The sequence below is a fragment of the Hylobates moloch genome, unplaced genomic scaffold (assembly GCF_009828535.3).
Source record: "Hylobates moloch isolate HMO894 unplaced genomic scaffold, HMol_V3 SCAFFOLD_7, whole genome shotgun sequence".
Classification (NCBI taxonomy): Eukaryota; Metazoa; Chordata; class Mammalia; order Primates; family Hylobatidae; genus Hylobates; species Hylobates moloch.
The window spans coordinates 101,792,169-101,807,668 of NW_026652282.1; the positions used below are offsets into that span (position 1 = coordinate 101,792,169).

At 41.3% G+C, this 15,500-nt stretch overlaps 1 protein-coding gene across 2 annotated transcripts in view; it reads right to left on the reverse strand.

Moving 5' to 3' along the window:
- CUL4B (cullin 4B) overlaps positions 1–12,890 on the reverse strand; it is a 53,049-nt gene extending 40,159 nt beyond the window's left edge. The window contains exons 1-2 of one of the 2 annotated variants that reach the window (XM_058441409.1): positions 12,665–12,890; positions 11,810–11,889 (exon numbers count right to left, since the gene is read on the reverse strand). In XM_058441409.1, coding sequence (XP_058297392.1) covers positions 11,810–11,876 — 67 coding nt within the window. In that variant the 5' untranslated portion in view covers positions 11,877–11,889; positions 12,665–12,890. The remainder of the gene's footprint in view (positions 1–11,809; positions 11,890–12,664) is intronic. The other variant, XM_058441410.1, reaches the window with a different exon arrangement.
- Positions 12,891–15,500: the final 2,610 nt, after the last annotated feature.

Here is a 15,500-nt window from a genome sequence, read left to right on the forward strand (position 1 = left end):
TGTAAATCCTTTTATCTTACTACCAGGAGCATTTTCTAAGCTGGCTAGCCAAATTAAGGGTGTATTCTAAGGCGAAGAAATAGGTAACTAACCCCTCACCCACCCAGCACTATGCCCAGGACCGTCCTAACCCCCGCTCTATCAGTCCTTAACTCAGTAATTTATAGACCAAACAAAGCTAAGACCCATTTCCTTCTTTTGCCAAATCTCAGTTTACGTGCTGTCCCAAAGGAGACATTTTAGAACAATATCGGCAAAAGTCAGTGTTTTCTACTAATGTCTTTCATGAGCCCACGCTTTACAGTTGAATACTGATTTTAAAAATCTTTAAATTTGGTTAAATTAGCAACAAAAACCTTGTAAATTCCCTGTTGGGAGTTTTTACTTAACCTTGGGGCATTCTCAGAGGGAGGTAACACAATACCAAAAACTAAATTTGCCAACCTGTTGATCATTCTAACTGCAAAAGCATTCAGTTAGCATGTATGGTAAGACTATGCAAGGTCTCTGCCCTTGAGAAGCCAGTAGGGGAAGATAGTTTCAAAACTAATTTCCATAACAATATTATGACACATATACAAAGTGCTGTCAGAAGAGGCAAAACAAGAAATTTGGGAGAAATCTGGAATAGGAAGAGTTCTACAGAGATTATGTTTATGCTGTGTCTCAAAGTGGGAGTTGCCAAAAAGACAAGAGGGAACAGGATGAAAGCCATTCTGGGGAATGGAAACAAGGGCAAAGCAAGGAGTGAAAGGGCCTGGCCTGTTTATGGAAACATGGAAAGTGCAGTGAGGCTGGGAAGTAGGATGTCTGGCTGGGAGTAAGGAAGATGAGGCTCAAAAGTGCCTGGCACACCAAGCCAAGAATTTGGAGTCTACTCTCTGTAGGCGATCATAGATAGTAGGGAGACAATCCAGCAAGCAGAGCTTTTACAAACCAGGGGTGACAGGATTGTGAGTGGAGTAAAAGCAGCTTGTATGGTATATCTTGTGATAGATGAATCAGAACCCTGCAAATAAATCAACTTTCTAACTTTGTTTAAACAGGCCCACTTGTTTTTGTGTCTTGAAAAGTCCCTGATTAAAATGCAAATCAACCTTTGGCATTATTAGACAATATCATTGCTATTTGATGACAGCCTGCTGAAAGCAAGGCTCTAATGGAACTTAGAACCCCTGAGAAGGGAGATAGGGGCCTGAAAGGAGACAGATGGAAGCACTCCTATCTGTTTTGAATATACCACATAGTTTTTTTCGTTTCGTTTTGTTTTGAAGACAGAATCTTGCTGTGTCGCCCAGGCTGGAGTGCAGTGGTGTAATCTTGGCTCACTGCAACCTCTGCCTCCCGGGTTCAAGCGATTCTTGTGCGTCAGCCTCTTTGAGTACCTGGGACTACAGGCGTGTATCACTACGCCTGCTAATTTTTTTTTTGTATTTTTAGTAGAGTCAGGGTTTTGCCATGTTGGCCAGGCTGGTCTCGAACTCCTGGCCTCAAGTGATCCGCCTGCCTCAGCCTCCCAAAGTGCTGGGCCTACCATATAGTTCTTGCTGCCCAAACAGAAACAGTAAACTCTTAAGGCCAGGAAAGACGCCTTAAACATTGAGCTTTCCTTTATCGTGTCTCACAGTTCACAAAATGCTGAACCACTGTAAATGCAGGGTAAATGCTTATTGAATTGAGTATTTCATTGCATGTGAATAAAATAATGTGTCTTTATAAGGGAGGAGTAACTGACTCATTTTCAGGATTTAATAACAAGGTTGTTCTAATTCATGTAGTTAAAATCTTTAGGAGGGTATATGAAGTGCTAGCCATTTAAAAAATTACAAATATTAGTGTAACTGAAAGGGAATGGACATAAAGATAAGAGAAAGCTGCTTTTGCCATACAAAGATAAACTTTTCTACTCACCTAAATGATAGCTGAGTCCTGTTAATATTTAACTACATTCTAGTAATAATAGTTCCGTATCTCACATGGTTATCTAAGCCCTTCAGTCTTCTGAGTTATATGTTGGTTTTAAAAAGCACAGATCTAGCCACGCATGGTGGCTCATGCCTGTAATCCCAGCACTTTGGGAGGCCAACGTGGGTGGATCACATGAGACCAGGAGTTCCAAACCAGCCTGGCCAATATAGTGAAACTCCGTTTCCACTAAAAATACAAAAATAGGCCGGACATGGTGGTGTTCGCCTGTAATCCCAGCTACTCAAATGGCTGAGGCAAAAGAATCCCTTGAACCTGTGGCAGAGGTTGCAGTGAGCCAAGCTCACACCACTGCACTCCAGCCTGGGCGACAGAGTGAGACCTTGTTATAAAAAACAAACAAACAAACAAAAAAAACAAGGCTAGGTGGCTCAGGCTTGTAATCTCAAAACTTTGGGAGGCTGAGGCGGGCAGATCACCTGAGGTCAGGGGTTCAAGACCAGCCTGGCCAACATGGTGAAACCCCATCTCTACCAAAAACACAAAAATTATCCGGGCACGTTGGAGGGTGCCTGTAATCCCAGCTACTTGGGAGGATAAGGCAGGAGAATCGCTTGAACTCAGGAGGTGGAGGTTGCAGTGAGCCGAGATTGTGCCACTGTACTCCTGCCTGGGCAACAGAGCAAGACTCTGTCTCAAAAAAAACAAAAACCTCCCAAGTTGGTTTGTAAAATATCTTTTACATCAAGAACCAAATAATTGAGGCTAGTTGAAGAACATAAGCATGTATTCTGTACACCCAAATGTTTGCCAACCAACGTTAAACACATTCTCAACATTAAAATACATTTTCAAGGTTGAATTCACGGGAGCCACACTAATCAAGATGTGTAATGTAGGACACCATACAATTATAGCCATTATCAGACTAAACTAGACTGGGCACTTAACACATATTCCATATTTAGGATCTTTCATCTTGTGAGTTCAACTCATACCTTAGAAACATTAATTAAACTTTACAATTTTGCCACATGAGGTGTAGTTATTATTGGCCGCCTTTTAACCAAGCTGTTTATAAAGGTAAGTATATGTGTATAGGAAGAAATACAAACAAAGACAGGGAGCTAGCTTTTATAATGTCAATTCCTTTATTTCTGTGGACATCTCCCTAAAAAGGCAAAGTGTAACCCATTTCCCCTTTTTGATCACAGGGATTCCCCAGGGTGCTTGGGGAATCAAGATGTGTAATGTAGGACGCCATACAGTTATAGCCATCTGGGGTGCTTTAGGTCCTCTCCAGATATACCAGTGCCTTGCCACTAGACAGACACTCCTGGAAGCCTTCCTATCCAATGGGTGGGATTTTCCTTAGGAATGGGAGAGACTGCTTGCCCAGGAGAATCTGAAGATGTTTCTGAGATGCATTTAAAAAAAAAAAAAAGCAAAAACCAAAACAAAACAGAAAAAACGGCTAGGCACAGTGGTTCACACCTGTAATCCCAGCACTTTGGGAGGCCAGGGTGGGTGGATCACTTGGCCAGGAGTTTGAGACCAGCCTGGGCAACATGGCGATACCCCGTCTCTACTAAAAATACAAAAATTAGTCAGGCGTGGTGGTGCACATCTGTGGTCCCAGTTACTTGGGAGGCTGAAGCAGAAGTGTTTGAACCCGGGAGGCAGAGGTTGCAGTCAGCCGAGATTGCACCACTGCGCTCCAGCCTAGGTGACAGAGTAAAAAAAAAAAAAAAAAAAACCAACAAAAAAACTACTAGGTAAAAGGCAGTCCCCATTTTCTTCATCCACTTTTCTGAAGGATCATCTTTGAAGCAGGAAAGTACAGAGAAGGCAAACTAAGCAATGCTGAGATAGTAAAGATTGTATCATAATAAGGGCTTTGTTATGCTATCAACACCAATGGGCTGCTGAGGAGGCCAAAGCTCAAGCAAAAATAATCCAACTACACAATGTGAATTCATCCGTTTCCCATCCTGAGATTGCTATATAAAAGCAAGGAAAGTAATAACATGTGCTGAACCTATGTGCTAAGTAAAATGTAAATAGATTTCATATGTATGTGTGTGTGTGTGTATAGGTATATATATATATTTATATATATATATTTGGGTTTTTTTTTGAGATGGAGTTTTGCTCTTGTTGCCCAGGCTAGAGTGCAATGGCACTACCTCGGCTCACCGCAACCTCCACCTCCCGGGTTCAAGTGATTCTTCTGCCTCAAGCCTCCCAAGTAGCTGGGATTACAGGCATGCAGCACCACGCCCGGTTAATTTTGTATTTTTAGTAGAGACGGGGTTTCTCTATGTTGGCCAGGCTGGTCTCAAACTCCCAACCTCAGGTGATCTGCCCGCCTCAGCTTCCCAAAGTGCTGGGATTACAGGTGTGAGCCACCGCGCCCAGCCAAATTTCATATTTTTAACAAAATTGTTTATCTTACATCACCTGAAGTTACTGACTTAGTACATCAACCATTCAAGCACTTCGTTCCTTAGCTCAGAGATTTTATCTGTCATACCTGTGAACCATCTGGAAAGCAGATTTAAGGACTAAAAGTTAGAGATAGGCTGTTTTCCCTGAGGGTTTGGGAGTGGGGAGCCAGACCAGCCACAGATGACTTCTCCCTTGGGTGCTGCCAAGGACTTGCTTATGGAGTTGCTGGGCCTATATATATATATTTGGCGAGCTGATGTGCCATGGCATGGGCCTATTTTTAACATTCTGTTTACTTTATCGATGTCTCTCAAAGTCCCTCCAACCCCACCCTGCTCAATGTTTGATCTAATGGCATTCAGCTTTTCTTTTTCTCACAGACAAGGCCAATTTAGATTTTTTTTTTTTTTTTTTTTTTGAGACAGAGTCTGGCTCTGTCGCCCAGGCTGGAGTGCAGTGGCGCGATGTTGGCTCACTGCAATCTCCATCTCCCAGGTTCAAGTGATTCTCCTGCCTTGGCCTCCCAAGTAGCTGGCATTACAGGTGTGCGCCACCATACCCAGCTAAATTTTTTGGTATTTTTAGTAGAAATGGGGTTTCGCCATGTTGGCCAGGCTGGTCTTGAACTCCTGACCTCAGGTGATCCGCCCACCCCGGCCTCCCAAAGTGGTAGGATTACAGGCATGAGCCACTGCACCCAGTGCCAATTTAGATTTAAATCCGGGGTTCCCAACTCACTGTACAATAGAATGACCTGGGAGTTTTTTTGTTGTTGTTTTTTAATCTTTACTCAGGTCCAAACCTAGTCAGTCCAATTCAATCAGAATCTCTGTGAGGAGGACCTCAATTATCAGTATTTTTAAGAAGCTCTTGGCCAGATGCGGTGGCTCATGCCTGTGCCTGTAATCCCAGCACTTTGGGAGGCCGAGGCAGGAGGATTGCTTGAAGCCAGGAGTTCAAGACCAGCCTGGTCAACAAAGCGAGACCCTGTCTCTATCAAAAAATAAAAATAAAAAATTAGCTGCATGTGGTGGCACATGCCTGTAGTCCCAGCACTTTGGGATGCTGAGATGGGAGGATTGCTTGAGCCCAGGAGTTCCAGCTGCAGTGAGCTATGATGGTGCCAATGCACTCCAGCCTGGGTGACAAAGTAAGACTCTGAAGAAAAAAAAGCAGCTCTCCAGGTAATTCTACATACCTCCAAGTTTGGGAAACCATAGTTGTAGGTGAAATAAGTATGTCTTGTGATTTGAATGGGACTGATAAGCCCTTGTATCCCCTTTAATGCCTGAAATTTCATGATTATTTATTCACTCATTTGGATAACACATTGCCTCCTTCTCTAGGATCCTTTTTTAAAGTGCAAATTAGCCAAGGAGACTTAGTTCCTAACCCTTTAAGGTGAATGCCTCTTGGAGGAAAAAGGCTAATAGGAAAGTCCTAAGAGCCTGGAGGTAAATAGAACTAGGAGAAGCCACTGCATTAGGGAGTGGTGAGAGGTGAAGTTACCAACCAGGAAGGAAAGATTTTTGAGAGTACATTTTGCTGACCTCACAGTATTGCCTAGGGCCAATCCTGCTTTTTGATGACTGTATATTTAAAACCTAATCAAGTTTGACAGCTTATCTAAGTTGCCAAAATCATACTGAAAGAAAATTTAAATATTTTTTATAAGCAAAGCAGAGAGCAGACATTGGGTATATAGGTTTAGAGCTATCCCTAAATGCCCAACTTTTAAATTATCACTCACTTTAGGGAAGTTTCTATTACCAAGTCATGTATTTTTCCTGCTTCTATTACTAAATGTCCTTTATTCCCACCAACAGCATTATTTCTCTCTCCAATTCCTTTGGTCATTCAACAAAAATGTATTGAGCAAATACTCTCAGCAACGCATGGTGCTAGATGCCATGAGGGAATACAGAATAACACAAAATTCAATTTGTAGTTGAATTCAATTTTCAAAGCACTTTCACATGCAATCTTATTTTATCCTGATAAACACACTGTGAGATAGATCAAGTACCATCCCCACTGTACAGATAAGAAATAGGCTCAGCAAAGGAGGTTAAAATTATTTGCTAAAATCACAAAGCACACAGACCTAAGTCCAGTTCTTCACTGACTCCAAATACAGTACTTCCCATAGTTTACATAATTTCGTAAGGAGACTTGCCATAAAATAGTCTCAAGTAGTAGACATGTTAGAAAAAGACGTTCAGAGCCCCACTCACCAAGATAAAGAAATGAAGAATAAGAAAATAACTCCTTTATTGAGATAAGTCAAAACAAAATGCCTAAAAGGAGACCAAGCTTGCATGCAGTTCAGGCCACGATCAAGCAGGTAGGACAAAACAGCAGGCAATGCACATTTAAGGATATGGTGGTAATTTTGTTCTAGAGAATCAGTCTATTCTCTGGCTGGAACCTCAGCCAGTGGCTGATCTTCACAAGAGGTAGAAACTGGCTGCTTCTCCTGGCCAAATCCAGGAAAACAGTGAAGGAACCCTGCCGGCAGACCCATTATGATCTACTCCCTTAGTATACAAAGACAACCCTTGCCCTCCATTCTCAATTGGCAATGTAGGTTTAGAGCTATCCCTAAATGCCCAACTTTTAAATTATCACTCACCTTAGGGAAGTTTCTATTACCAAGTAATATATTTGGTGGGTAAGGCAGACAATTACAAGACAGAGTGACAAAGGCCGCTATGAGAACGCAGAGGTGGGACACCTGGCCCAGCCTAGGAGGGTGAGGTGGGGTGCAGCGGAGGAAGGGAATTAATAATAGCTTCTAGAGAAAGAAATCCAATTTAAATCCCCGAGAGTGAGTGGGAATTAGCCAGGCAAAGGGAGTGAAAGGGAGCAGGGGGCATGAAGAAGGAAGATAGGAAGCACATTTAAATCCTAAAGGAAGAGAGAGTAAGGCACATTCAGGACATTGCAAGGAGACTAGTTATTGAAGTGTAACTTCAGTCCTAACCAGAAACTCTAAAGAGCTAATGAAGGAAGTGAAGGCAGCATCCCAATCTCAAGTCTGGTACAGCAATCTTAGGCCTCTTAGTACCAAATCTTACTCATATACCCTACTTGCTGTTGGAGCTGTGGCTACAGATAACACTTCTTGCCTTGAGCCACACTGGTTCAGGAATTAGATTTACAAGTCAAGCTCACTCTTAGATATAGGAGGTGAGAATCACAAAGGGGGAGAATAGGGTTTGACACGTGCAAAGTAAGACAAGGGCAGACTTGATAATAAGAACCACAATACTGGGCAACACTACAGAAATTCAGATGAACTACAGCAGGGTTTGGAAACTACAGCCCATGGACCAAACCCTGCCCTTTACCTGTTTTTGTAAATAAAGTTTTATTGGAACATTGCAATATTTATTTGTCTACGTATTTTCTGTGGCTGCTTTTATGCTAAAACAGCAGAGTTTAGAGTTTTGACAGAGACCATATGGCCCACAGAGTCTAAAATGGTTCCTATTAGTTCTTTAACAGAAAAAAAAAATTGCCAATCCTTGCATTTGAATATACTAATTGTTAAAAATAGAGACATGGCACAAAGGAGAAAGTGATTTAGAACATGCTAAGGATTTTCTATTCCTAGTCTGCATGCAGACTTCAAAGGATGGCAAGAGGATATTCTTTGATAAGAAAATGGCTAAATAAATTGTGGTATAGTCACATAATGAAATACTATACAGCACTGAACAATGAATAAATTACAGCCATGTGCATAAGTCTCAAACAATGTTATGTGAAAAACACAAATCACCAAATAATATCTACAATTTGATAACTTTTTAAATAAAGCTCAAAAATAAGAGAAACTTGCAGATATATAATATGGTAAAGGTATTAAAGTATAGAAGGAAAATAGCTGGGTGATATGGTATGCACCTGTAGTCCCAGCCACTTGGGAGGCTGAGGTGGGAGGATCGCTTGAGCCCAGGAGTTTGAGACTAGCCTGAGCAACACAGGGAGATAATAAAAAAAAAAGGGGGTGGAGTGGGGTGAGGGGAATAATTAATATAAGATCCGGGATAGGAGATTGCTCTAGGGGAAGTGTGGGAGGAAAATTTAGGGAAGGGGAATTTAGGTAGATTCAAAAGCATCAGTAATGTTCTAGTTCTTACACACAGATGATGGATTCCTGGACGTTTATTTAATAATTATGCTCCATAAATTACACATCATACATCTTTTGTATGTATTAAAGTTACACAAGTCGCCATAGTGTTTGCAGAAATTTTTAAAATTAAACTAAAAGGTTTTTTGAAAAAAAGTTTCAAGACGGGAAGTGGTGACTTATTGAAGGCAGACTATGACAGTATGCAGAAAGAATGGTCCATAATATGGGGGCTTAACGTTGTAATCTGTATATTAATCATACAAATCCAAACTTAATTTGTAGTATCAGGACAGTGAGATCTAGAGATCTATGGATTACTTGAAAAGGGGAACAGTGTGTGCAAAGACATGGAGGCATGAGAAAGATCGTGGTCCATTTAGGCAACTGTTTACAGTTGACCCTTGAACAACTAGGGTTTAAACTGTGATGGTCCATTTATACACATATTTTTTCAATAAATACAGTCGGCCCTCTGCATGGGCGGGTTCCACATCAGCAATCAAGCAGGAATGGAAAACACAGGATTTGCAGGATTGGAAACCTGTAAAGGGAAGGCCAACTTTTTGTATCTGTGGGTTCCGCAGAGCTGACTGTGGGAGTTGAATATGCACTGATTTTGGTATCTGCAGGGTTCCTGGAGCCAGTTCCCTGCAGATACCTGGGAACAACCATATTACCATGCTATGTGACTGATGTTCAGTAGGCCTGTGGAGGAATGATGAGAGATGAAGACGGAGAGGTGGGCTGGGTTCAGATCATGGCGAATATTGTATGTCATCCTCCAGAGTTTAGATTCTATCTAGTAGGTCATGGGTAACCACTGAAAGGCATCAAATATGGAAGGGAGTAATATAACCAGAGGTACAGTTAGAAATGTCCAGGTCTTGGCCAGGCATGGTAGCTCATGCCTGTAATCCCAGCACTTTAGGAGGCTGAGGTAGGCGGGTCACTTGAAGTCAGGAGTTCAAGACCAGCCTGACCAACATGGTGAAACCCTGTCTTTACTTAAAAAATACAAAATTAGCCGGGTGTGGTGGTGCATGCCTGTAATCCCAGCTACTTGGGAGGCTGAGGCAGGAGAATTGCTTGAACCCAGGAGGCAGAGGTTGCAGTGAGCCGAAATCATGCCATATAGCACTCCAGCCTGAGCAACAAGAGCAAAACTCCATCAAAAAAAAAAAAAAAAAGAGAGAAAGAAAAAGAAAAAGAAAAGAAATGTCCAGGTCTCAACGACCTTTGACTACAAAATAAGGTGAAATCTCCACTCAGTCCCTGTTCCCCAACTAAAACCAGCCCCCAAAGGTAACCTCAGTTAAGTTTGCTGATTAAAGATCTTTTTCTATACACTTAACCAACATGCAGAGTTTTTGCTTTTTTTAAAAAAAGGATCACACAGTATAAATTTTTCTGTGACTTTATTTTTTGCTTAATATTATATCATGAACATCTTTCCTTGTCACTACACACAGATCTACTTCACTATTTTTAAGGGCAACATAGTGTACTATATATGGATACATATTCCTATCACTTAAAAAAATCTAATTATCACACGTTATTGTTGTTGCTTTTTTCTCTCACCTTACATTGCTGGACTGACAATTTCCTTTGTTTCTTTTTTCAGCTATTAGTGTTTTGGGAGTTCTACATACTATTTACATTCTATTAATGGTCACCTTTCAGTTCTGTTTAGTTATGCAAATGATATGTAAACATTCTTTGTGTAAGAAAAAATTTAAACAATATAAAAGAATATAGGATAAAAAGTGTAAGTGTTGGTGGTCAGATAAGCATACAAAAAAAGAAAAATAAATAAAATTAAATTAAAAGTGTCTCTTTTACCTGTTAAATTTGGTGCATCACCTTCCTCAGCATTTATGTACATATGTACTTGTATATATACAAATAGGAAGCTTTCATATTTTTTCAAATGGCATAATTACTGTACATATAGCTCTACAATTTGCTTTTTTCGCTTAATATATATTAGAGATCTGTCCATGACAGTATATAGAGATCTACCTCATTCTTTTTAAGGGCTTTATACTATTTTACAGTAAAAATATACCATATTGTATTAAACCATTCCCCTATTTCTGGACATTTGGTTATTTCCAATTTTTGTGACTACAAACATGCTCCAATGAACATCCTTGTAACATAAATCTGTGCATGTATGAAAGTATTTCTGAGGATATATTTGAAAAAGTAGAATTGGGTCAAGGGGAAGGTATATTTAAAATTTCGATACACTGTCATATTTACCCTTCAAAAATGTTGTGCCAACATATGATCCCCACCTTCTGAATGACTGTTAACTGCCCCATATCCTTAGCAACACTAAATTTTATCAAACCTTAAAGTTTTTGCCAAAATATTACATGAATTCATTCTCACTGTAAAGCAAGAAAAACAAAGTAAAAACAGGAGTACCCTCTTGACCACCATCCCCTGATCCCAGTTTTCTCTGGGAAAATTTGTTTCTACCTTGCTATTAATTTTTTTATCAATTGTTTCATTACACTAGATGTTCTGAGGAATTTCCTTCCTTTTCTTTTTTCTTTTTTTTTTTTTTTTGAGACGGAGTCCTGCTCTGTTGCCCAGGCTGGAGTGCAATGGCACAATCTCCGCTCACTGCAACCTCCGCCTCCCACGTTCAAGCGATTCTCTAGCCTGAGCCTCCCTAGTAGCTTGGATTACAGGCGCGTGCCGTGACCACGCCCAGTTAATTTTTGGATTTTTAGTAGAGACGGGGTTTCACAATGTTGGCCAGGCTGCTCTCGAATTCCTGACCTCAGGTGATCCTCCCTGCCAACCCCTCCTCCCCCGTCACCTCCCCCCCACCGCTGCCCCGGCCTCCCAAAGTGCTGAAATTACAGGCGTGAGCCACCGCACCCAGCCCTGAGGAATAATTTCATAAAGAATTTACTCTAGCTTCCTAGACATGTTGTTAACAATTTTTTTTTTTTTTTGAGACGGAGTCTCCATCTGTCACCCAGGCTGGAGTGCAGTGGCGCGATCTCGGCTCACTGCAAGCTCCGCCTCCCGGGTTCACGCCATTCTCCTGCCTCAGCCTCCCGAGCAGCTGGGACTACAGGCGCCCACAACCACGCCCAGCTAATTTTTTGTATTTTTAGTAGAGACGGGGCTTCACCGTGGTCTCGATCTCCTGACCTCGTGATCCGCTCGCTTCGGCCTCCCAAAGTGCTGGGATTACAGGCGTGAGCCACCGCGCCCGGCCTGTTAACAATTATTTAGACTTAACTCTTGAGTTTTACTAGTTCATTTACTCACCACCGTCTTTAGAGGTAGTAGCCTCATCATCACTCCCATCTCCTGATCCAGATGACCGTGACATCATCCGTCCTTTGGGTCTACGATAGAAAACAGAGAATTCACTTTTCCAGCAGTCCTCTCCCATATCTGTATAGTGTTATGAATTCATTGACTCTAGTTTCCCAGCCAATTTTATTCGATTTGTTCCATATCTTCAAGGAAATTATGAAAATTTTGGTCTGCTAATCACATCCTTCCTTGCTAACCCTTGCAATTTTAGTGCTATTCTTTTACTTGTTTTTTTCTTCTGTCATTTAAAGCTGATTTGGCAGGGAAAACACATTTTTAAGACTCTCTTAAATTGGAAACCTGACATGCCATTTTAAATTACAATGGCTTGAACTCCTGCTGGCTTGAATGTCAACAAAACAGATTCCCCTCAAAGTGTCCTCCAGCTACTTCTGGAGGTTCTTCAAAGTACTATCTCACTTACGATCTGAATCAGGTCACAAATTTTCTTCTGTTCCTGCCTCTTCATTAAGCTGCAGTGCTATGGTTGTTGAAGGCCATCTTGTGATCACCACTTTGCTGGGTAGGATCTTCACCACAAATAGCTATGACTCTAACGAGCTTTTCCCTAAGTTATCCACATCACAGGTGAATAAAGGCTGTAACTTTTAACATACCTCTTATAAATATTTGGGAATAACGAAAGCTAGCACAACATTGAGAATAACTTAAAATTGCCTAAAAATGTGGCTTTGCTTAGGTCTTGTGACCCATAACCAGGTACATAACCAGGTCCACCTTTAATAAGTTCCTAAACAAGATCCTCCCCACATTCCGAGATCTCAAAAGGGCATTTTAGCTCACCGTCAGTCACTGGAGGATCCGTTGTGTTCTTCTATCTAAGGTCCGATCTGTCTAGAGTAGAGGATTGGGAAGACCTTTTGAAAACACATTAGCAATGCCCGCCCTTTCAGGCTAGATCCTGCCCGCCGAGGCTGGCCTTCCTGTGTGTTTAACACCTTCCAGGATGATAGACAGCATAGCTGACCAATCTCTGCAGGGGAAACCCCACTAGACTAACAACAGAGGCCTGGTTGGAGCCAAAAGAAAAACAAAACGAAAATTTCAAACCATCTCAGAGTTACACAGTTCCCAAAGCCTGAGTTATTCTCTAGTAATACTACCTATGGGACTTAAACAGATAAGCCAAGGCTGTTCTTTAACAAGACTGGCAGTTTCTAAACTGAACTGCTGGGGAGGGATTGTGTCTTCACAATTGGGTAGTGCTGACATCACCCTCATGGGGAGGGGGAGGGGCATCAGGCTCTCCACGTGGTCTCTGCTGAGCGGGAAAAGGTGGGGGATGGAAGATGGGAACTGGAGCCTTCTAAGAGCCGAAGTCTAGGCTCCTGTTCTGCCATTGCTGGCATGGGTAAGGGTGAATCTGCATTTTTTTTTTTCCCATGGCATTTGGCTTGACTAGATTAGCTATCTAAAATTTTCTCGATTGCGAGATTGCTCCTTTTTTGGTCCTTTGTCTTGAGAGACAAGTGTTGTTAAGGCTTTAGTCTGTGTCTGTTGGTGTTTCACACTGTTGTGAATGGGATATATATATGCACACATAATGTCTAGTTCTGTTATTACTAGAATAAGAGAAAATTATTGGAATATAACAAAAGAATGTTAATTTTAAAATCTAGGTGGTGGGTGTATTGATGTTCATTGTAAAAATTCTTTAAACTTTTCTGCATGTTTGAACATTTTTATAACAAATATTGGAAAATAAAAGGGAGCTATTTAATAATACTTTGAAAAGGAAAAAAATGGAAATGATGGGATTCTGTATATTTATTTTACATCTGGCTTGTATTAGGACTCTTGTTTGCAAGTGACAGAAACCCAACTTGAATAAGCTTAAGAGGAAAATTGAGTTTATTGGTTAACGTAACTGGGAAGAATAGGGCAGATCTCAGAACCAACTAGATCAAGGGACTCAAATGGTATCTAGGCTGTCACTCTGTCTCATCTTTCATCTCTGCTTCTCTCTGTATCGCCTAATTCTCTAAGACTCTTACATGGTAGAGACCTGACATGGCTACTAATTGCTCTGGGGTCACATCCTTACAGTTCAAGACCCAAGGAAAAGAGAAAATTACTTCTTTGATTTGGAAAATTCCAAGGGCGATCTTGTATCTCTGGGCCAGGTCTCATGCCTACCACTTGGAGCTACCACTGGGTCCAATGGGGTTGGATATTATGATTATGATATTATGATTAGTCCATCCTGGGTTAGGTGCCCAGCCACAGGCAGCGGAGGGGACTATTGTGATTGCCTGTCCTACCAGGACTATATTGAAAGGATAAAGTACGAGCAGGTATCCAAAGGAAGAAGAATGCTGTTGCTAGAAGCAGAGAGGAAGGAATGCTGGGCAAAGCAAAACAGCAGATATCCACTACATAGGCTTATTAGTTTTAATGTTTTTAAGATACGTTTCTTGGATCTCAATGTGTATAATCATATCTATAAATAATTATACTTTTTCCTCTTTTCTCTTTCTTTTAGATTTACACAGCTTATTTTATTTTCTTGTTTTGTCACATTCCAGAGCCTTCAAAATACTGTAGTGGACATCTATGCTTTATTCCTGAATTTCAGGGGAAGTGACTTAATTATGATGCTTTCTATTGGCTTTTCAATACTCTTTACTGTGTTTAGAAAGCTCTTTTCTAGCTGGGTGTGGTGGCTCATGTCTGTAATTCCAGCAGTTTGGGAGGCTGAGGTAGGTGGATTGAGCCCTGGAGTGCGACAGCAGCGTGGGCAATATGGTAAAACCAGTCTCTACAAAGAATACAAAAAATTAGCTGGGTGTGGTGGTGCGTGTCTGTAGTCCCAGCTACTCCAAAGGCTGAAGTGGGAGGATCACCTGAGCCTGGGGAGGCAGAGGTTGCAGTGAGCAGAGATCACGCCACTGTACTCTAACCTGGGCAACAGAGCGAGACCACGGCAAAAAAAAAAAAAAAAAAAAAAAAAAAGTTTTTTTTCTATTCTCATTGTACTTTCTATACTCATTGTACTCATTTATAAGGAATAGCTGCTGATTTTTATCCAGTGCCTTTTGGCCATCCATTAACAGGTAAGACTACATCAAAATTAAAAATTTTGTAAGGAAGGTAGTGAAGTACAGAAATCACCTGGAAACAAGAAAATGGAGAAACTGGAATGTAGACTTTACCTTCCATGAAACTAGGAGCCGTAAATGCTACATGAAAACACTGCTTAGAGCTGGGTGCGGTGACTCAAGCCTATAATCCTAGCACTTTGCGAGGCTGAGGAGCGAATATCACTTAGAGCCTAGGAGTTTCAGACCAGTCTGGGCAACATGGTGAAACCCTACCTCTACAAAAAATACAAAAAGTAGCTCGGTGTGTTGGGCATGCACCTGTAGTCCCAGCTACTAGGGAGGCTGAGGCGGGAGTATTGCTTGAAGCCAGGAGGTCAAAGATGCAGTGAGCCGTGAGTGTGCCACTGCACTCCAGCCTCGGCCAAAGTGAGACCCCGTTACAAAAAAAAAAGAAAAAAAGAAAAGGAAAGAAAAAGAAAAGAAAGAAAGAAAGAAAGAAAGGCAGATGGAAAGCAGATGGATAGATGACTAAATTATTTTAGCTAGCCCCAGTAGAAGCACTCATCATAATGCCATGG